At 46.6% G+C, this 23,147-nt stretch overlaps 1 protein-coding gene and 1 long non-coding RNA gene across 15 annotated transcripts in view; one reads left to right on the forward strand and one right to left on the reverse strand.

Annotated features, from left to right (window-relative positions):
• ADAMTS9 (ADAM metallopeptidase with thrombospondin type 1 motif 9) overlaps window positions 1-1,148 on the reverse strand; it is an 86,204-nt gene extending 85,056 nt beyond the window's left edge. For all 5 annotated transcript variants that reach the window (XR_008731769.1, XM_055707381.1, XM_055707382.1 and 2 more), the window contains exons 1-2: window positions 940-1,148; window positions 435-823 (exon numbers count right to left, since the gene is read on the reverse strand). Coding sequence is in view for 4 of the 5 variants with exons in the window: in XM_055707381.1 (XP_055563356.1) it covers window positions 435-823; window positions 940-1,033 (483 nt within the window). In the remaining variant the exon portion in view is untranslated. The remainder of the gene's footprint in view (window positions 1-434; window positions 824-939) is intronic.
• Window positions 637-18,968, forward strand: LOC114016057 (uncharacterized). 10 transcript variants are annotated; one of them, XR_008731774.1, is made up of 7 exons: window positions 637-777; window positions 1,770-1,852; window positions 5,792-6,761; window positions 9,537-9,698; window positions 10,779-10,929; window positions 17,285-17,370; window positions 17,451-18,967. It is a non-coding gene; the product is annotated as an uncharacterized LOC114016057 (long non-coding RNA). The 10 variants fall into 10 exon arrangements; XR_008731776.1 differs by having other exon boundaries at window positions 1,770-5,937; window positions 6,657-6,761; window positions 17,451-18,964; XR_008731777.1 differs by having other exon boundaries at window positions 650-777; window positions 1,766-1,852.
• Window positions 18,969-23,147: the final 4,179 nt, after the last annotated feature.

The raw sequence follows: 23,147 nt of genomic DNA on the forward strand, positions 1-23,147 counted from the left end.
TCCTCGGGCCATGCCCCCGCCCCGGGGTGCTGGGCGGCTCTGGGGCCAGCGCTGCCGGGCAGCCCCCAGTCACCCCTCTGCAGCCCTCGGCGGCCCCCCGGGGCAGGAGGGGGTCCGTGCCCGCCGACCCCTCCCAGGGTGCCGCTGGGTGGCACTTTTTCCCCCCAAAACCCGCAGGAGCAGGAGGGGCTCACCCCAGTGCCAGAACCCGACGGGATAATAAAAGTGGGGTGGGAGAAACCCCCGGGCGCGGCCAGCGGCAGCCGCCAGCCCCATCCCGGGGGCGGGAAGGGACCCTCCCCATCGCTGTGCCCACCCCTCTCGCCCTGCTGCTCCTCCTCCTCCTCCTCCCGCTTCCGCCCCGGCGCGCCGCCGCTGGGCGCCCGCCGGAGCCGGGGCCGGGGCCGGGGCCGGGAGCGGGCCGGGGCGCTCACCATCCCGGAGCAGAGGCTGATAACGGCGGTGTGCCGCGGGCGGGCGTTGACGTGCCCCCGGTAGAAGCAGTGTTTCACGTCGGCGTCCGCCGCCTCGGCGTAGAGGCGCCGCTGGTCGGCGGCGGGCTCTCCCAGGAGGCTGACGGTGAAGAGCGGGGCGATGAAGGCCGAGCTGGCCGTCAGGTTGAAGAGGAACTGCTGCCCGAAGGCGGAGAGCCTGTAGTGCGCCTTGGGGGAGGCGGCGGCGGCGGCCGTCCAGGCGTCGGGGGCAGCGCTGGTGCTCCGCCGCCGCCGCCTGAAGTGGACATCGGTGGGGAAGGGCTCGCCAAACTCATTCACCCGGGTAGGAGTCACGATCTCGTACTCGCTCAGCTTCTCCAGCAGCTTGGCTGCAAGGGAAGAGAGGCACATGCCCCTGAGCCAGGAGGCCGAGCCCCCTACCCCCGAGGGGCGGCAGCCCAGCACCACCCCCCGGCTCCCCACCCCTCCCCGAGCACCCCCTTACCTTGCCTGGGGTGCAGCTTCTGCCTCCTCGCTCCCGTCCTCAAGCCGTCGATGAAGAGCGTGGTGAGTGCCAGCGCCAGCGGCGCCAGCTGCATGGTGCTGCGCGCTGTCCTCAGAGGAGAGCAGCCTTCCCTCGCCTTCCTCGGGCTCTTCCTCGCCTCCTTTTTTCCTCCCTTCCCACCCGCCCCCCCACCTTCTTTTTTTTTTTTTTTCCCCTTTTTTTTTCGCCCCCTTTCTCCCCCTCCCCGCCCCCCGGTGCGCTGCCGGGGGAAGGCGCTGGAGCCGGGCGGCGTTAGGGGCGGGCGGGCCGGCGGGGCGCGGGGCGCCGGGGGCCGCGCATGGTCCGCGGGGGCGGACGGGCCGGGACCGACGGGCCGGGATGGGGGAGCCGGCCGCCCGGCCGCCTGCCTGCTCTCCCTCGCTTTCCGCCTCTCCCCCCGTCGGGCTGGTGGACGGGGCGCTCCCGGGAGCCAATTTAAGGGGGCGGGCTCCATAGATCAAGCAGGAGAAAAGATCCCGCCCTGTTAGAACAGGGACAGCCCTTCCTACCCCCTCTTCCCCCACGCCTTCCCCCTTGTCACTTTCTTTCATTCGACGAGGAGCACCGGAATCGCAGGTTTTCGGCTCGAAAAACTGCTGCGGCTGGACGGGGGGTGGGGGGAGGGGGGGGGGGTGGCGGCCGCTCCCGCCGGCTCCTTGCAAGGGATTTTCGAAATGCAGAGTGGCCCCGCCAGCACCGGGGGGACCAGCCACTTTGTCACTCACCGGGGGGACAGCCGAGGTTTCTTACGTAATTGATGTTTTCCCCCTTTTCCTTTTCTTTAAAGACAGCTCGAAGAAGTGTACCAGCAATCGAAGAATCCCCCGTGTGACACTTTGGGTAGCAGTTTTCTTCTGCGTTTGTCAGATAAGAGGTGCTTAAAGCAACTTTTTTTCAGGGTTAGTTTTCTGTTGTGCAGTTTTCAGGCACCCTGAGGGAAGGGACAGATTATTTCCTTATCTGAGTTTATTTTGGTTTACAGTTTGGAAGTTTTCTATGAAAATCTAAGACATCCTTTAGAGCTACATGTAATCAAGCAGTATCTTCTACCCTTCCTCAAGCCAAACCCCCAAATTTTGGTGGTTTTTCTTTTCTTTTTTCAAAATAGGGGAAAAGGTGCGATGAAATTTAAAGCTTGTAGGCAAGGCAAAAGAAGATCAATGGTTGGAAGTTCAGATTTGCATTTCTATAGAGAATTTCAAAGTTCTGCACTTCATTCTGGGACAAGGAACAGAAATACCAGTATTTGCTACAGAAAGGGAAAGCTTAAAAAAAAAAAACAAACCACAATCCACTTCTGGGCAAAACAGCACCTCCTGGCTCTTCTAGACTAACTGGTGAAGCCCTACAAACCTCAACTATTAGGAGTGAATTATCAGTTTTGTACAGTGAACATAAAGTCAGCAAAGCATCACCTGCGAAGCCGGGGCAGGCTCTTGGCAGCAGCTTTGTGCAGTAGAGCACGGTTTAGGAATCTCCACATTTGTGGAGACCCAAGTCAGCACACCTTTAGGGCAAGGCGTCATGGCACATAACCTCCCAGCATGGCGTTGGGCCCACGCCTATAAACCATGTTTAATTTAAGTCTGGGATGCGTACAATAAGATAACTCACCTATATTGGCTTTGGGGGCTTGACAAAGCTGGGATGCTTCCAGGTGTGAGTCACTTCGCGTGCAGTCAGCTCTGACAGTGGTGTTGGGTCTCCTTGTGTCCAGCCTTAGGGCTGGCACGGGCACAGCCACACCTGCCTGATGGTCCCCCAGCCCTGGGGAGCAGAGGTGTCTCCCTGCTCGCACCATGGGTGTGTAGGAGCAGTGGCGTGCCCGTTCTGGTACACGTGTCTTCTCCTGCCAGCAGCAGCTCTTCCCAATGGCCAAACATGGTTATATCTCCATGCACTCACCTGTTCATGGGTGAACCTGGACCAGATTTGCTTTTCATGATGCAAAGGGCCTGCTCAGTCACATTTTCTGTTAATTGCTTGCTCATGCACACTATTTAAGAAAGAAAACCTCAGAAGAGATACAAGACCAAACTACACTGAAATAACTTCAATGTGCAAACCCCTGGCTTGCGTGGCCTTTCGTGGCTTGGCAAGAAAAGTGTGGCATCCCCACCTGTCCCACACTGGATTGTGTCCTGATTGAGTTGGAAAAGCCACTGAGGTCCTCGGGCTGCTGGATGAACAAAAAAAGAGAATCTTGTAACATCATTACATAGCACCCGGGCTTCCCTCCAGGCATTTTATCACTCCGATTCTTTTCTTCAGGCTTTCTCCGTCTCATCGTCAAATAAATTACTTAACTTGTAGCAGGAGTACTATCTGCTCCCTGAGCTGCAGTCCTGCTCCACGAGGCCAGCAGGAGCACCCTGTACATCACCGAACCCCTGACAGCCTTCCAGCACCTTCCCACAAGTTCCACGTGTGCCCCAAAACTTTCAGACTTCACAGGGAGAAGGATACAGGGTGCTCGAGTGGGGGATATGGCCCCAGAAGTCGTGGCAGGGGAGGGGGAGGCCGTGTCCTGTGCTCAGGTGGGCGCAGACACGTACCCCGGGAGTGCCGGGGCGAGCCAGCGTGGCCAGGTGGGTGTGTTGAGCGATATCGAGCTGCCAGTCAGCAGAGGGGGAGTTGAAGAAAAGTGAACCGAGTTGCCTGAGGAAGGAGAGAGTGAAAAGCTGAGCATAGCATTAGAGCTGAGTCAGAAGGGAGGGGAGAAGGCTTACGTGGAACTAGTCCTGCCAGTGTCCTGGGGGAGAGGGATGCAGCCTTCGCTCCTTTCCTCGTCCTCAGACCAGGATGGTGTTGGGGAAACAGGTCTGCTGCTGTTTTATCTGGATTGCAGAGTGCCCCAGAACAGCTGCCATCCCCATTTCACGAGTGTCCTGCATCCCACTGCTCCCAGCCTCGGCATCCCTTTGCGCCAGATCCCACGCTGGCAGGAGCTGCCTTGCTTCTGTTCAGCTCACTGACACAGGAAAACCTATCAAAGCTTTGGGGGTTTTCCCTAGTTTTCTACAAGGTAACCCGTTAATTTGGCTCTGGGGTGAGGTTCAAAGGAGCTGAGGAGCTGGCATGGGGTGAGAAGTGGCAGCACATAGCTGTGCCTGGGGTGGATAGGACCCTTCTTTTTGGCACTGAGCTGAACGGGGTGACTTGCAGAGGAGCATCCTCATGGGCTCACTCACTGATCTGAAGCCTCGGCACATACAGACACGAGGGCAGGCAAGAAAGAAAACCCTTCCATCTTTCAGAAGAGGGGAGCTGGCCCATGGAGGAGCTAATTAGGTCTCAATTATGGGGCAGAGTTGGGAATGGGCTGAAGTGCTCCCAGGACCAAATCCTGGCTTTGCAATGGCACTAAACACATTCTAGGAGCATGGCATGACTTACTTTCAATGCCGTTTCCATTGATGTAAGAGTTATATTTTGTGGGGCGTTTTGAATCTTTACAGCTGGAGATTAGGAAGTGCAGAAGGAAAGCTGTCACATAACTAAATAGATTTTGCGGAGTTGAGAGAAACTAAGCTACAATCTTAAATTCAAATAGCTTTCCTGTTAGGAAGGATCTATTAATACTTAGGGTATGGTAATTGTGCAGACTCTTAAGTCCTCACCCAGTCAAAAGTAACCCCTAAGAGCCCATACCTATGCATGAAAAAAATCCCTGTAAAACACTGGGAATTTTGCCTACATAAATACTGCAAAAGTTGAGCTGCAAATGCCTCTTTCTATAAACTACAAAATAAGAACTTGATCGCAACAGCAAAACTTCAGTAGAAAATTTAAGGCAGTGCATGCTGCCGCAAGAATGCACTCAAGAAACCCAAACTTCCTGAGGTTTTTGCATTGCTTTTCACCCTTGTTACAATTTCCTTTTCCCCCATAGGTGAGGGCAATCCCCAGTCACTAATCTTCGCTTTTTGCTGCCCGGCCTCTCTGAGTAAGCGTCATCTTCCCTTATCTGCTACATTCACTCACTTGCCCAACAATTATCCCAGAAGGCAGACTGTTTTCCTTTGATGGTTGCTCTTCAATGCCACAAGATAACCAAAGACAGCCAACATTTTCTCCTCGTGTCTAATCTGTGTGGTCAGAAAGTGAAAGATTTCATTCCCTTCAAACAGCTGACTGCTTGCTGGCTGGACATCGGCCTGTCTTGCTCATCTGCCTATGCTGGTAGCAAGGATGCTGCTCCGTGCTGCCTTTCTCTCAGTTTACGAAGCTCTTCTGCTCACATAAAGGCTTCTTGTTGAAGGACATTCTCATCAATTGTGTCAAGGCTGGATTTTTAAATCATTTTAACCTTTCAGGTTTGTTTGGAGGGGCTGAGACTTGCAAGTTCTTGCTGTATACTTAATTTTCAAACTTGTTATCCATGCCAAGCCCACTCTTTTTGATCCTGGTTAAAAGGATTTAAATATACAGTTTAAACTCATCTACAGTAGCCATTTAAGCTCCTGCTTCCTCAGTGGGGCTCTCAGTTCCTACCCCGAGCTGTGCTCCATGTAACGTGCTGCTGCCATCGAGGTGTGCGACACTTGGCTGGTTGGGGTTTGCTCCTCAGACTGCAGAGGGCTGGGAAGTGGTACCTGCCATTGACAGCAGTACCAGCACAGCACTTCTGGTGCTGCTGTCACAGCTTGCCCTCTGTGGGCCCATGTCCTGGTCCCCATTTTAGGCCAGTGGCAGAGGGAGATGTGAAATGATGTGCCAGGATGCTTCAGAGAAGAATTAAACTCTCAGTCCCAGCCTGGTCCCCTGAATACAGAGATGGGCACATTGAAGTGACTAATCCAATGTTACCCAGGCGAATAAGACCCAGACATCCTTCTGTTTGGTCCTGGGTTAGACCGTGCAACATAAATGTCCTCTCAGCCGATGGAATGCAGCAGGAGCTGCGTGCTGTGGGAGCCACCCCTCTGCACAGAGGCACAAGCTGGGTGCAGTGGAAATGTGAGTATAACCTCCTCCTTGCTCCTTGCCTGCTCATCATCCCTACTCCTTGCCTGGGTGGGGAACCACCATTTGGGAACAGAAGGTGAAGGAGGAAAAGCAAACAAGTCTCTTGCATTGCTCTTCTCACATGCAAGGGAGCTGGCTCTCGGTTTGCCTTAGAAACAACTTTGACCCTGGAAAACAGATACATGAGTAGGAACTAGGGACTGGGTGGGAGGAACAGCAAAGCCCACGTAGATGCTGCAAATGTGTGGGATTTTCTGCTTCAGGTCAGCACGGATGGATGTAATGATCCCTTGAGGCTTTCCACTTAAAACTGTTGGTTCCAGTTCACCCCTCCCCTGCTCCCAGCATTGCCACAGACAGTTCAGATGATGCTCCTTTTGCTTACGCCTCTTATCTGCTTTGTGGAAAATGCGTGCTCAGCGTAGCCCAACTTCTGGGTCTCACTGCAGCCTGGGAGTTCCTTTGGCCTGGCAGGAATTTATAGATCCCATCCCCTACCCTTTTTACTACAGGTTGCAATCTGGTGCACGTCTTAAAGTAGCTGAGAAACACTTAATCCTACATCTGCCCATTTTTGTGCAAATTAAGACATCAAGCTAAACACTATATTGGTTTATCTTTTGTTTGACACGCTATAAATTAAACAGGACCTGAATATGCTCCTTTTGATTTTTGATACAATGTACACGTGCATGTATGCTGTGTTCCAGGTGCCTTTGCCAAGACATTAGCAGTAATACTAGGAGGACTGAATAGAGCAGATGTTCTGTAATCCCACACCAAAAGGCAACCTGGGAATGCTGAAAGTTCTGCAGGTACAAAAAGCTCTAGCCCTTGAGCCATGTACTTTGATTCATATAAACTAATTATCAGAGCAGTTCTGCGAGGTATCACCATCACCTTATGAAGAGGAGACTGAGATGGGCGATTTGGCAAAGGACACAGAGTCGTGGAGCTCTGACCTTGTGATCAGTTCCACTCTCTCACTCCAGCTTGCATGCAGTCTAAGTGAACAATGTAATATTTCGGTGCAGGGATCATTAAACTGTAAAACTCTACTTTAGGAGGGTTGTTTTCATTCTTTCCCCAAATAGTAGATTGGCTCCAGAGATAATAAAATACAAATATCCATTAGAGTAGGAAAAAAGCTAAGCAGCTTTACAAATACCAAGTTCTTTTTTCCCTAAACTGTTTGATTTCCCTGGGGGTGTCAAGGTAGCCAGCTAAAAGCAGAAAGACATCTCCCTGGGGGAAGTCTTTGTGATGTCGTTGTATTTCCATAGTGGTAGGAAGTCTATACCAATTGTAAACCCATCAAAAAAAAGATTGTCAATGGTTAAAACATGGGAATGTTTTAAACCTAATCCAGCTTCTGTCAAAATTCATCAATAAAACTTCCACCAACTTGGAGAAGCACAGAATAGGGGCCTCTGTCGCTTCCAGGAGCTATTTTACAGCATCACATCATGCTCATTATTATCCACCTGATGAACACAATATAACACCAATACCAAGATGCAACAGCTTGGGAAAAAACCATTTCTCTCTAACTTTAAAAAATGGCTCTGCTCCCTAAAGTGCAGCACCAAGAACCAGAGCATTTTAAAATGCTGCCCAGGTAGCCAAGGTTGCTGGTACAGACTGGCACAGGGAGGGAGAAGATAATCTAATGGTAGCTCCATCACTTGGCATCACTACTAGCATCACATCATCACTACAGCCAGAAGGTGCACCAGACCACAGCAGCCATGTGGGATTGCTCCCCCAATGCTAAAGGAATAAGAGATGCTGCTTAAATGTGATGCTGTGGATGCAACTTCAAGCAAGTCTGCAACCCGCTGAGTGCAGGATGTGCCGAGGAAGGAGCTCTCCTCCTACACCTGCTCCTACGCTCTTGCACCGTTTCCTCGTTTCCTCTGAAGGCAGCATTGATAAGGAACAGACTAGGGATGCTTAGGTGGAGAGAAGTCAACTTATAAACACATGAAAAAAATCTAAAAAGGGATTTGGTCTCTCCTCAACTCTGTCCTGGGTGAGCAAGTTCCATTTTCAGCTGCACACTCTGCACTGACCTGCCCGTTTCTCGTGACAGCGGTGGCCCTGCCTGGGCAGCTGGGCACTTCTAACTCGGGATCCCTCGCTCTCGTTTGTGCCTGGATCGCCGCTTTGCTGTCAGGTGCCTGCAGCCTTGGCTTTCTTACTTAACCTCACCTTCAAGCTCCGCTCCTGCAACCAAAATGGGGCACTGAACAGCAAGAATTCAATGTTTCTTAAGTGTCAAAGTTTAGATGTTGAGGAGCACGCTCAGAAGTAGTGGGGTACAGCCAAGGGAGAGAAAACTCAGGATGATCTGCAAAGCTGAGAGTTGTCCTCTCCTTCCCAGCTGTTTCCATCAGCCACCCCCTGCTCCATGCCTTCCTGCCTTCTCACCCACTAAATACCTTTTTTGATGGCAAAGGCTGTGTATGTTCCCCTCGTGTGTTCCCTCGCAGGTGCGGGGAGAGCTACATGAAGGATGTGAATTGGCTGCAGCCTTCGTAAACCACATTTGTGACATGCCACTGAGGCTGGGCGGCGGTAGAGAGAACTAATGGAGTGTAAATCCCCCTTTGGAAGCACACATCATCTCCATCCTCTCCCTGTAACTCCTTCACTCCCTTTGCAAACCACATGAGAAAGCATGTCCCCTGAAGAACCACAGCTGGACATTTTGGGTCGTGACAGAAAGAAGTGGAGCATTCACACAGCCAGAACTGCCTGGCTGACGGGTTCAGAGCTAGCTGTGATGCTTCCAAGGGAATCTGTAGTCCTGAGACTAAAGCCTGCTAGCAACAATCCTCTTTTAAAGTTATTCTGTGGCTTGGCTACAAAGATAAGGCACCAGATGGCTTAGGAAGAATTTTTAGGAGACAGTTGTGCTGGTATGCCTGGAAGGATCTTGAGAGTTTACGTTTACAATAGACCATTTCTTTGGAGGCGAATGTTTGTCAGAATCATCAGTTTTAATTACTTAAAACGTAGACTGTTTCCAAATGCAGACAGTGTTAAGAGGAGGGCTTTTTCTGTCATTTTTTTCCTGAAGAGAAGACAGCCAGCAGGGATCCTTTCCTTTAACTTTAGAGGTAGCAGCTTGACTCGTGGAGACTGTGCAGTTTTCATCCCAAATACTATCCTGCAGCATTTCTTTCACTGATGAATTATTCATTGCACAAGCAGGTATTTCTTTTTATCTGTTTTCAGTCAACAAAGCAAGCAGCTAATTTTGTCAACTTGAAGCACATAAAAGCATGGATCAGTTCTCAAAATTCCCAAGACTTTTAAACTAAGCCTTCCTTTGTCTTTTGGCTGCAAGGAGGCATAGGCTGGGACAGGATCCATAAGGATGCCAGTAGGAATAAGCAGTATGGCTGAAAGAATTAGCTAGCAACCTACTGGTAATCTAGATGTAGCTTTCATACAGCCAACTTCTAAAACAAAGCGTGATCAGTAAGGATTATGGCATTATTGCCTACAGTATCGGGCTGAATTTGATGACACCAGGAACAGAGCTCCCATACACCCAGTCTGAGGTCATGCTGTTTCTTTCCTAGCCAGAAGTGTTACCCAGAGATATTTAGAGGATTTGGACCATTGGAGCCTTCCTGATAACCACAACCCCGCCAGAGCAACTCATCACCTGCAGGTGCACGGCAGACCTGAGGAGACACACACATGGACATGATGCCTGGAGATACGGCAGCTCTGTTAAGGAGGTACTTCCCTTCCTACGATGCATGTATGTTGGGACATACATGCCATATTTTTCAGGCCCCTCTACTTTTTTTTTATACACTAGAATACAAATATGTTACTGAATGTTGGTGATGGGAATCAGGCTTACGTTTGTAAGCCAGCTGTTACCACGTTTTCTCACCATGTTTTATCAGCTTAATTTTTCAATATCCCTAATATTTCAATACAGAATTTTTAAAGGGGGGAAGCATGACTTGGAATTGACTGTAACACGAATGGATTTGTTGGCTTAACTGACATTGTTTTGACATGACAGGGCCTACCAAGGGACTAAGGCCCCTTTGTGCTAACTGCAGAACAAACACAGGACTGAAAATGGAGCCGCTATCAGAGCTGCCCTGCCTTATCACACTCAGTTAATGCGTTACTCCACGATAGCCAGCCAGCTAAGAGCAGCATTTGTTACAGGGAGAGGGAACACTGGTACGCAGCAGCAGCATTGTTGCCCTATGCAGTTTTCATAGCAGGTTCCTGCCCACGGTTCTTTGTAACTCAAAGCCCATTTTCAAAACAGAGAACTGTCCAAATTTGAGTCATTTAATTTACCAACAAGGTGGACATTTGTGTTCGTGCCCCTTCAGGACAGGGAGATGCTGGCCTATGGCCGAGTGCCCTAGACCTGTTAGAGCTTCTCAGCTGTGCTGGCATCACCCAGCACCCACAGGTCAACCAAAGACCCCAAGAGCCAAAAGGGCACCCCCCTCCCCAAACAGGTGTGTAACTGGGCTCATTAAAACAAACACATGCTTGGTCTGTTTAATTCCATGAATTAATTAATCCCTCTCAGCAGTGACTTTGTAGCCCTGGTTACACACGTGTAAAACCATCTAGTTTAGAGCAGCAGTATCTAATTGACCGCATGAAGTTTTTTTGAACACCGCTATGAATAGAAAATAGGCCTTTGGGCCAGGAGTCAGCAAATCTGACATGCTTCTACCAAGAGCATCAGGAGGGACCCAGCATCTGCACCTCTTTGCTGCTTTGGCAGCATCATAACAGCTCTGATCAAGAACCATCGCCATAGCCCTCCTCTCTTGCAGATATCCCCAAGCCACCCTCCTGCAACCCACTTCACAGCGCAAGGAACAAAAGAGGAGCTTCTGCATTGCTTAAACACAGAACTACTGCCCTGTTACAGCTATTTCTTGCCATCTCCAGGGAGGCCGGTGGTGACCATGCAGCAGTGACAGGGTAAGAACAAGGTAACTTACAGCAGTGCTGTACCTGAGCACTAGTCTGTCTCTTCTGCTGGGGACCTGCCGTTGGGTGACCCATGCCAGAGACAATGCTTTTGTGCCCCTCTGGTGAGCTGCCCTGGGAGAGGGACCTGAGTTCTGCCTGCGGAGATACAAACGGCATCGTCACCCTTGCCCTTTTGCAAGTGCAGTGCTGATGTTGAAAAGCTTGACCTTGCACTGCCCTACAGTCTGACATCGACACCAAACACTGAGCACCCAGAACAGACATGGCTGTAGAAATCCCTAATTAACAAATTCTGATTAAAAAAAAACCCATCATAGTCTCAATAGCATGCATGTGCAGCCAGACTAGTATTGCCAATGTCTGCGAGCTTTTAGCAAAAAGTGCGGTGAGATCTCTCAGTGCATGGAGCTATAATTACAGCTGTCAAGGACAGAAATCCCTTTTGCTTTCCTGCCCCATTCCCAAAGACTTTTCTCATGCCCCAGCCCTCTCCTTGTGTCCTTCCTTCAGGCCATGTGTCATCTGTCCAGGTCACCAAGCAGTTGGGTTCCCGTGCCTAGAAACCAGCTCATCTTACTGGCAGATCTTTTTCTTTTCACATCCATTGAAATCTGTAAAAATAAGACAATTCACAAGTAGCTTTTTAATCTAATTATACTTGTATTTACTTGGCAGAATCTTAGATATTTTGCAAACAATTTTTATGACCCAGCAAAGAGCTTCCAGAAGACATGAGCGTGTGATACAGTGACACGGATGTCTGCTGTCAGTCTGAAATGGGGTACAAGCGTGCACTTCTCTATCCAAGCCTTTCAGTAAAAGTGCATGCAGCTTGTTTCTTGATTTCGGGAAATACTTGCAAATGCAAGCAGCCTCACCCTGCAGCTGGTGGTGTCTGGAGTACCCTGCAATGTGGGTACAGCAGCGCCTGGCCCTCGTGCCACAGCCACGAGCCCCCTGGCTCCGGGCAGTGCATGGATAACACCGCAGCTGGAATAATTAACACAGAAGATTTTGCAAGCACATTTGCTGATTGCAACTTTGTCCTAGAGACTGGAGTCTCCTGCAGCTGTGAGAAAGGAGGCTCCTTGTCGTTTATAGCTGAGGTCAGCGGAGGGCCAGAGCAAGGAAGTTTGTATTGCAGCAATTTGTACCTTATCTGGTTTATAGATGTAAACAAAAGGTTTACACTTCCGTTACTGAACTCTCCTACACCAAAAACGTTCAGCGCATAGAGGAGGAGAGGGATCAGCCATGTCTGCGCACACTTATTTCTTGAGCATATTTTGAAAAGTGCAGTTAACGAGTCCGGTGTTTCTGAAGGGTTTGGAAATTAAGACTCCCTTGCAGTGCTTAAAAACCCAGTCTCTACAGATGTCATTCCAGGATCTCCATAGGGTCTGGATGTAACTCCTAAGTCTCATGGACTTGGGTCAACACCGCTGAAGCCAAGAGTTCTTTCATGAGCTTTAGGTCACTCCCAGTTGCTTCTGAAGTCATTGCCCAGGCTTTTCTCATTTTAGTCACAGTACCAGAGTTTTGTATCACTTGAAAAGCTCCAAGGCAAGGGACATATGGAGCCTACAAAAGCATAGTTATTGTGCTAGCTAGCTCCAGTCCCATGCCAAGCAAATTATTCATGCACACTCTGTGGATAGGAGGCACAAGCTTTCATGTGGTTATATGGATAAAGGGAGGAGAATTTGGGCCACTGACTCAGCCTGTCAGCAATGTTTCCCCCTAAATACAGCCATGGAGCTGCAAAGCAGATTTCTCACAGCACTGATGTTGGGGCAGTACTCTCTTTGGAAAATGTGACCCCTTATGTACATGTCACTTGGAAACCAGTATCGTACAAGGGAGCCAAACTCTTCCAAAAGTCTGACCTTTTGATTATTACCTTTCATGAAAGCAAGCAATTGAACAAAAGCAGCTTAGAGATAGCATTTCAAATGAGAATCAGACAGCTTGCCTGAAACAGAAGCAGTAGCTACCTGCCCAGCCTGTTAGAGACGTGGCCATGCTATGCGATGCTGCACTCCTGCATCCAAAAGGAAACCTGACATTCAACAGGTGTTCTGCTTTTTAGGTAGTCTAACGGAAGGAGAAAGAGTTTGAGGAGACACACTACAAAAAGGTCCTTTAAAGGCACCTACTTTTCCATTTCAGCTCCATGACCAAAATACTGTGGGGGGTTTTTTCTTCCCCTCTCTCAGTGGATTTTATTCAATTACCATTGCAGCGGCCAGTGCCGAGTGCGGGGTACATTCCTGCTTCAGTCATTTTTGTGTCTACTTGGCAGCAATCGTGAACACCCAGAAAAGCAGGCAGTTGCTATTTGCTTCAAGTTTTACTTTCCCCTTAGAAATATTTCTGATTTGGCTTTGCCACACTACACACACACACACAAATAATTCTTATGATCCTTTCACAAAGGAATTAAATTTACTCTATTATTTTAGTTAGTGGAAATAGAAAAGCCAATCAGTTGACTGTAATTGTACAATAAAGCCAAGAGTAGTTCATTTCAATCCTTGTTCCATAATACTTATATAATTCAGACCTGGAGACAAAAGCAGTAAGGTCATGGATTAACAGTGGCTTAAAGTTGAAAATAGCCTGAGGAAGTAAGGATGACAAAGTAATTACTACTGGGCAAATCATATGTTAATGGGTATGGGAATTATTTAGTGTATGACATTTAATCAATGTAAATGGAAGAAACATGAAAGCAAATTCAACTTTTAAGGTCTCCATGATTTTATATATATGTGACTAGTCTCTATAATTGAAATAGATCTATTTCATATAAAAATACATTTGAAGTGACAATATATTAAAATAAATGGTTTTGTAATAATTAAAATGGTTGTTGAAATACAGAGATAGTTCTTATGAATAGTGTTTTATAAGTTTGCTTTTTTAACTGAGGTGCCAAGCAATTAAAAAGAACACTGTGCAGAAACTCATCTCTAAACACCTGCCATAAACTGCAGTTTTCTAGATAAAAGATCACAATTCAGAGGTAAATAATGTTGGCAATTCACTTTGCTATAGCATGCGAGGTAAATCACATCAAAGCCTTCATGTGCATACCCAAACAAATTAGCAAAATCCATTATAAAAGGTCTGGTAGGGTCTGTACTCACCCGTGCTGGAATTTCACAAGACACCTAGCAATGTTTCATTAGGATCACCTATTGCAAGAATTACAGCTGGTACAATAATAATTGCTGTGCCAGAGATAATTGCAGAGATTGCGAGAGCGCAAGACACAGGATAACTAGAAAAGGAATTCTGTCACAAGAATGCCACACAATTTTTCCCACAAGTAAGGGAAGAAAATTAGATTTCGAAACAGCGGGTGAACACTTATTTGCCAGGGTAACAGCTACTGCCTGCACAGAAACCATCCCCCTGGGCCCGTGGGATGTTCAGAATGAGGAGCAGCTGAACATTTCCAAGGAGAACAGGGGCAATTAATATTTTAGTGCTTCTGTGCTAAAAGAAATTGCACCTGCACACATTATCGCTGGGTGAAAAAACCATGCGTTGATGAAAACACATACGATCTAGTTCCGTTACTCATCAGACCACCTCTAGCCTTGCTGTCCAAGACACCTCCCCAAAGGCAAGTGCCTTGTCTCAGTGATTGGGACTTACTGGGAGAAGTTCATCATGGCCTTGATTCATAGCTCAGTCAGAGCAGAGAGTTTACTGAGACCTTTTGGGTCTTTGTAATACCATGTTGGTAATAGCACAAATAAACCCACTGTCTTGGGATAATGTACCTCCTTTTATACAAACATTTCATCTCAAAGTCTTAAATAGGCAATAAAACAATATTTAGTCTTATAAGTTGTCTTTGTTTAGGTTCATAACGTAGCAACCTACCACATGCATTCCCCACATTCAGAACACCTCAAAACCTCTATTAGTAACTCATCCCAAAATAAACGTGCCGTTTGAGTCAAAGTTATTCTATTCTGAAGAGGGCTGCTATAGCCAGGTCCTGTGAATACAGGACGATAACGTGCTCTTGATTATTTAAGAAAAAAAAACCCAAAACAAACAAACAAAACAAAAAAAGTGAAAAAAGGTGTTTTCCATTTCAGAAGTGAATTTTTGCACATCCTTATTCAAAGCCATGTTTTCTTCATCCAGATATAGGTTATGACCTGAAGAAAATATCCACCGCGACCTTTCTTCCTCCCAGCCTTTGGATGCCACCATCAGAAGGGTGATGAGGCATTGCCTCCTGCCCCCAGCCACACAACACAGTGTCCTGGGCTATTTCACAGGGTTTTCCCTGTCCTTCAATTGTCCCATGCAGAAGCAAAACAACTGCTATGTACATGTAGCACATTTTAAAGACTGCTTAACAGGCTGGTTCTGATTCTCTGTGTCTTATGAGCCACGCCATCCTATTTAGTGTTTTTGGTGTTCCGTACGCGCACCGGTGGCTCTGTGCTGTTCCTTGGTTCCTTGTCCAGCCATGACAGATAATAATGCCTTTGGCATGTGGCACTCAGCTAAGGCAAGCACTGAAAGCGTTAACTCAAAGGCAGGATAATGTCCTATTTGGTTGAAGTAAAAAGTAAATAAATACAGGATTTACTGCAATTTAAGGCTTAAGATGAGATCAGATGCCTGTCATCTCCAAACACCTCTCAATCAGCGAAAAATAATCCTTCACAAAATAGATTGTTGTTTTTTGGTGCAAGTTTTTCTGGAGAAAATGAAGCCATATGTTATTCCTCCGTAGAGTGGAGGAAGGTGAAGTATAAACTCAGCTGAAAACTTATCCAGGGCTTCTGGCAAGTGCGGGCTCGACGCATGTGATTTGTGCTGCTTACCAGATCTTTGCATTTCATGGATCCCAGATGATGTGCAGGGGCATCTCTCGAAAAGGATGCAGGAAGTTAGGGCTATCATCAGCTAATGAAGAGGGCAGGGAAACTAAAGGGGAGCAGACAGGAGAGTGAGCTTGGAGCTCTGCCCTCACCATGGGTGAACGAGGACTTGCTCCCATCCCTGGGAACTGTGGCGCTGGAGCCACCTGCCCACAGGGTTGACTGGTTATCCTTCTTCCCCTCTTTATTTCCAGTAAGGGGAGTCAACCCGACCTTTACTTTCAGATCTGAGAGAAGCCTTGAAAATGAGAACAGCGAAGCCATCCAAATGCAAACACTGGCTACGGTAGGCCTATTTATAAATAGTTTAGAAGAACACCATGAACTACAGGAGGAGGGGAATTTCCTTCTCCCCCCATTTTGCTGCCTCAGTGAACAGAGTGGCATGCTTGAATTTGCTTTCCTACATACCAGGAGGCCTATAGCAGAAAATGAGGTTAAATCCACAAATGCAGGACCTGATGCGGTCAAGTGGCACCAGCTCTGTTTTCAATGCAGTGCATGAAGGGGCCATTCTGCTAAACACATCCCTGGTGCCAGCACAGTCCTTCAGACTTCTGTTAGTGGTCCTGCCTCTAACAGGGGCAGGGCTGCCCAGGGGAAAAATCACAAAACAGATGGAGTGGCTTGGAGGTCATCTACCTCTGAGGAGAGAGGGGCTGCGGATGGCTTCCCAAGCTGCTACCTCCATCCTTCTCCCTTCCAACTCTCTCCAACATAAAAAAGTTTTCCTTTAGAGGGTTCATAAAGAATAAACAAACAAACCACTCAGCTGCAATAGTAAGTGGCATTAAGAATTCAGAAAGTGAGAAACTAGCCCAAAAGAGCCAGCACCCAAGCCCTCATGGATTCTTGTAAGGATTCAGGTTTACCATAGCCCCCAGCTTGCCACACAGCTCTCGGTCACATCTACTATCAGCACGCTTCTGCCAGGCTGCTGCTTTCGGTTTTGAACCTTAGCCCTACAAGGAGTTGTCTGAGCAGACTGTTAACCTTTGTCTTAAAGGACGTCATAAGCAAAAACAAACTCTGCCCTTGCAAAGCTTCCCTGTTTATATTCCCCACATACACACAATTACTTGGAAAAGTAATCCAACAGATTAAATTTCCCTTTCTAAGAAGTGTTATCTAATGGCCAACCAGTGGTGGTGTCACTGTGCGGATGATGCAGTCACTAAAGTGCAGCTACTTGGTCAGCAGAGATGAGGTCAAGCTCAGATGCTTGAAATAACACACGGCAGAATGAGGATTTCACCCCTTTTCTGTCTGCCCTGCACACACGGACACTGAGGATTAAGGCAGTTTTCAGGGGTCTGATGAAGCTAGAGCAGATGAGAGAGGGAGAGTCAACTGGTCATATTCTGTGTTATGTTGGAATGATGCCAAGCTACCTGTCATTATTGACACGTCTTGGTTTCTCCTATCTGCAGACATCACAGGCTGCCTCACCCCAGTTTGAGTCACGTCACAGGTACCACTGGAGCATATGAGGACTGGGAATAGGAATCAATTAAAGGTGAGATGCAGAGAACTAAAATGCACATCCTTGGCACACCTCTATAAACAAAGGTTAACCCACTTTCCCCTCTTTTACAGGTCACTGAAATTGAGGTGAATTTTACCAATCCAGACATTTCTAGCTACCTTTATCTTCTGTCTCCCATCTCATTTCTCCTGAACCCTCTCCAACAAACATCACGGGTGATTTCTGGAGTCAGAGTGATATCTTTGTATTTCATTGCCCTCAGTAAAATTGTTTTCCATGAACTCATCTAGTTACCCCTGAAGTCAGGGGGCTCACAGAGAGCCAGCTGTAGGAAGGACTGAAAATTAGGTTGGTTTTTTTGTCTTTCCTATGGGTAGTAGTCAGAGACAGCCTCCTCTCTCCAGCCAGCTGCCTGGAACATCCCACTCCACAGGAGATGATGTTGCATATGGGTTAGCTGGAAGGGTCACTGAGCAAGTTGCTGGCTATGTCAATGGCAGGCTGGCTTTTCTAGGATAGCTGGGGCTGGGTGACTTTAGTTTCTCACAGGTTGACTTTTGAATTCAAGGAGAATAAGAAAAAAATCAAGATGAGAGATGAGTCCACTGTGTTGGCCTGGCATGGCAGCCCCCACCTTGGACAACCTGCTGGTGAAGAAGCAGAGTCCTCAGAAGTTCGAGCAAGTCTCAGGGCCTCTGCAACCGAACTCCAACAGGACCTGGTAACACCTGGGGTGACAAGGAAAGGAGCCCTGAAAGTGCTTGTGCCTGCACCAAAGTCCCTGACCTTACTGGCAAAGCACCCATTGAATTTATTGGCTTTAGGTTAAGCTGATTAAAGAAACAGCTGGAAAGGTGACTGTCTCTAATTAAATGGACAATAATTTATTAATTACTTGGGCTGCCTCACAGTAAAAAATAAACTGTTTATTAATAATGGTTTTAAGGCTCAGTTCCTGTTTTAAGTAAAATAAATTTAAGTAAGCAGTCCCAGCTGAGCTTCTGGCAGGAGGGAATTTACTGGAAAAATTAAACATGTTAGAAAAGAAAAAAACTACTTGGAATTTACTAGTGTTCCATTGCCATTTTAAGTTTTAGGAGGGGTTTAGTGCAACCTAGCACTTGAATTTCAAATGTTTTCATCAGCCACTAGCAACAGGCATAATTCTCCTCTGGTAGAAAACTGGGAATCTCAGAACCTCTCATTTCTTATTTTCCTGGTACTGTAAATATATTTTGTATACACACAGTATATTTTTATATAGACATACACACACTTACACATACTTATATATATACTTACTCCTGATACAAGGCAGTTTGGGAGTTCCCCTCAACAAAGAAATTTGCAGCTGAAACATGCCCAGTTCAAGGTGGCAACTTCTCTAGGATGTGGCACATGAGATGGAAAGGGCAGCAATTAAACATTATTTTTGTTGCTAAAGAAGGATCTGTTCCCTGTGATACTTCAAATTCCTTCTGTAACCATGGGTAGATGATTTAGTGCCAGATATTCAGAGGGATTTAGGTTTATGAAGATGCAGATAGAAAACATAGGAATTTCTTTAATGTCTGGTGCCAAGGGGAGCTGGACATCTGGGGAGAATTTTGAGAATTGATCTGTGTGCCTCTTTCTCTCCTAATTTGCTTCAACAGATGTCGTTTTCCCTGCATTGGCTCTTCCTATTCAGAAAATGTCAAACCCAGTGATTTCCTCCCTCATCAGTAGGAATCAGGAGAGTGAAGCACTCCAACAAACAAGTCAGCTGAAAAAGGGAGATAGATGAAAGAACATGAAAAGTTTAATGATTACTTCTCACCTTTATCAGACAGGAATGACCTATTAAATATTTACTGTCAGAATCACTGTCCTCATGTTAGGCAATGCTACCTAGAGCCTACACCACATCGCTGATGCCTGTGCATTGCTGTCCTTCCTTTAAACTGAGCAAAAAATGCTTGTGCAGACTTGGAGGAGAGCGTCACACCTGTGGGGTTCAGCCCCCACACCTTCTCTCAGCAATGGTAGGATGTGCAGCTGGTCATGAGAATCTACTAAAACCACAAAGCTGAAAACCAGCCCCTGCCTGTTCCCTGCCTTTCAACAGGCCTGACACCTGGGAGAAACTCCCCATTTTATCAGCATTCATCAGGGGACAGTTAAGATCCAAACATCAGTGTCCTGGGGAGAGTTCTGGGATTGTGGAGACATCACAACACGTCATGTGAATCTGGCACGTTTGCATTTTGATCTTATACAAGCCTCTGTCCCACACCAGAGATGTTCTCAGGTTGCCATCCTATCTCATACCATAAAGCTTTCTGTGCCCCCCCCCCCCCCCCCCCCCCCCCCCGCCCTTCAGGTTCCATTTCGCTTCCGTACTTGAGAACTATTAGCAAAGAAAGTACTGGAAATGTACCTCCCAGGACAGTTGCACAAAGATGGAAAAAACATCTTGGTATATTTAAAACAAAAGATCAAAAGCTGACACACATCTCTGACGGTGAAGTTAGGAAAGCATTTAACAAGAAGCCAAACTGCGAGCAGCAGAAGCACAAAGCCTGGTTTTCTTTGGCTCCCTGGCTCAGGGTTGGGCCAGTCCCTGGGTAGTAACACACAAAATCAAATCAGAACATCTCCTGTAGCGGGAATACTTTTTGTATGAGTAGTTCATGGAGATTTACGTGAGAGTACAGGTCAACTTTTGTTCCTGACTGGGGGGCATGACTTCAGTCTCTCCTCCGTTGCTTATCTTGCCATTGCTGACATATCTAACTGTCTGTCAAACTGGGATGAAACTTAGCAACGTATTCAGAAGTAGAGTCTGATATACAGTGTGATGGTGGAAACCTTCTCTTTAGGAATCCAGGCTTGAAAAAAAAACAATTCCAAAACACCAAAAACCAGTAAAGCTATGTAATTGTAGCTTGACTTGTCTACTTCAGCTGTGTCAACTCTACTGATGACTCATGGGAAGTTACTGAAACAAGTTCACGAACCATCACTGATGCACAGCATGGGAACCCTGCCGATTGTAATTACTAGGAGGGTTGGTTGGAGCATTAAGTGACAGCCATTTATTGGACTAATAAACACAGAGCTTAGCGTTCCTGTAGGAAACGCCAGCACCTTTTGATACAAGACAAGTGACCATGGAAGATCTTTCCTTGTGGATGTAGCACAAGCAGCTGTATTTGTTCCATCAGTCATTAACATCTTTCAGCATAACATTTCCAAAAGAAGAACCATCAAGAAATCCAGACATAGTCCATTTTCTCCCTAGGATACATTCTGCTGGGTTTTCTTACAGGCTATTAATACGTTATCTGCTGAGCCATAAGACAACAAGCAAAGCCAGAGAAATACAGTCTAGTGAAATCTGCCGTGAGTAAGGTTTGCTACTTAAATAAATAAATGTTTAAATATTTAAACAAAAAATTTGGTTTTAAAGGAAAAGCTCCATACAAGGGAGAGGACAGACGAAAACTGACATTTTCTGGACTGACAACAGGTATAACTACTGATCCAAAAAGTCTTGAATACAGAAAGCACTGCCAGGTTCCACTTGGATGGATAATTAATGACTGGAGTAGTGAAGTGACAAGAGATGTTATGTGATGCTAATACATAAAGCTCTAAAAGGATATAATTGGACTGCTTTGATCAAGTGAAAAAAGAAGAAATTCCCACCTTGGCCCTCCACACAGAGATGAACGTCTTGGCAAAGCTGAGGAGCAATGGCTAGGCTTGCTCCGAATTAATTTCCCAATGGCTCTCCATCTGACCTTGCTGTGCAGGGAAGCCCTGACACAAAGAAGAGCAGTAGCCCAAGTAGGAGTAATTCGGTGAAGTTGTCCAGGCATCCAGGCAGCATTATTTCCCTGCACCCTTGGGAACAACCTTCAGTGTTTTATGTGGCAATGGCAGGGAGAAGCCCTACTCACTATGCACAGTGGGGAGCTCGTGTCCAACAAACAGCCCCAGGTGTCCCCTCTGAAGGTGAATGTCAAACAGGACCATTCTGCCTTCTAGACCTCAGTAGGAAAGCTTCATCTGCTGGCAAAAAGCTTACTGCTAGGATATGACTCTGCTCTGAACGTTAGCAACCAAATGACCAAAATATGCATTACTCACAATCCTCTCACAGGGAGGTTGATGCCCGGAGGTCCAGGAACTGACTGTCTTTCCTTCCTTCATACACTGACCAGGAGAACTTCTCAGCTACCTCAGTTTTACAGTGTTTTTACCTCCTACAACCTTTGACTCCAGCTGTTTACCAACCTCCAGGCACTTTATTAGGCAGAACTGGAATAAGTGATTCTAAGAATATCGTGAGGGAGTGTAATCAGTGACTGCAAACACCAAATAAAAGTTATTCAGCTATTGTTCATTCAGCACCATGTTCAAGAGAAAATTAAGTCCTGACCTTTAGCTATTTCGTAACCTAAAAACTACTGCTAATAATAAGACAAACATTTTTTTGCATACTTGTGGGAGACATCTGCTGAAGTCAAAGGAAACATTCCCAATACTTCAAAGCCCAGGGCTTCAGAGCAACCACAGTTTTCAGGACTCCTTGCAATGTCCAGTGCATCACCATTAAAAGGTGTGCTCCCATTTCATGGACTTCTACGTACAATGCTTGCCAAAAATCAGGCGTCTTTGGCTTGAGCAGAAGATATGTGTGCTTGGTGAAGGAGACCAGAGGGGGCTCAGGCACAGCGTGCTATGAGCCTTCCCCCTCCCTTTGGAGAGGTCTGTACACACAAGTTCACCTTCTGGTATTGATTCTGCACTGTTATCAGCAAGAGCCCTAGCCCACATCCCTAGCTTCATGTTGAACAACTTGATGCCCAGCTACAGGGCCGAGTTGCAACATCATTTGTCATTGTGTCCTAGCTTCACAAATCCAAACATCAAAATCTTCAAGTTTGTAGGACATCTTCGAACTCAACAGATTTTACAGTTTGCGGTTTCAGAATATCTCACTGCTGGTATATCCATAGGTTATAGGCTGGAATATTAACTCAATAACTGTAGTACACAAGTTCTGAAAGCTACTTAAACCTAGCTGTTTCTAAAACCAAGCACTTCTCAGAAGGTCCGTGTTCCTTTGCAACAGCATGTGCTTCCTTAAATAGCATTGTGCTCAAAATCCCGATATATTTTAAAATTATATAAAACATTTCACATGTCAAACTAGAAGTTACACAGAAGACTTCATACGGACCATCTGCATTTGGCCACTCAGTTTAATATTAATTTCTGGAGTCTGGGTCACAAAATTCTATTAATTTCAAAAGCTGGCTAAAAGATCACTTGGATTTTGTCCTGTTGGCTTGAATCTTGTATATCTTGTACAACTTCCTGGCTGCGTAGATGACATGTTGCAGCAGTAAGCTCAGAACACTTAAAGGAATAAAACTGAACAGTCTTTGGACACTGGGACAGGTTTCAAAGGCCATTGCAAATACACTTAATCCATCATTTGTTTTGCATTACTCTAAAACACATATATTCCATGGGAAGTATAAGTAAATCTTCATGGGGGAAGGGAATGGAAGAGGGCAAGGGAGGGAAAGCAAGCAAATGTAAATACTTGAAGTGGAAATTAATATTGAAAAAATAGTTATTTGTGCTAAACAACTATCCCCAGGCTGAATATGAAACATTTTCTATTTAAATATAAACCAAGCTATGCATGTAACGTAAGCATAGTTGAGAAACGGGAGTTTATTTCAAGTAAATATGTATTTATTCAATGAAAATAATCACTCAAGCTAGTGAAATACCTCAACCAATTTTAC

This window comes from Falco cherrug, chromosome 4, assembly GCF_023634085.1.
Source record: "Falco cherrug isolate bFalChe1 chromosome 4, bFalChe1.pri, whole genome shotgun sequence".
NCBI lineage: Eukaryota > Metazoa > Chordata > Aves > Falconiformes > Falconidae > Falco > Falco cherrug.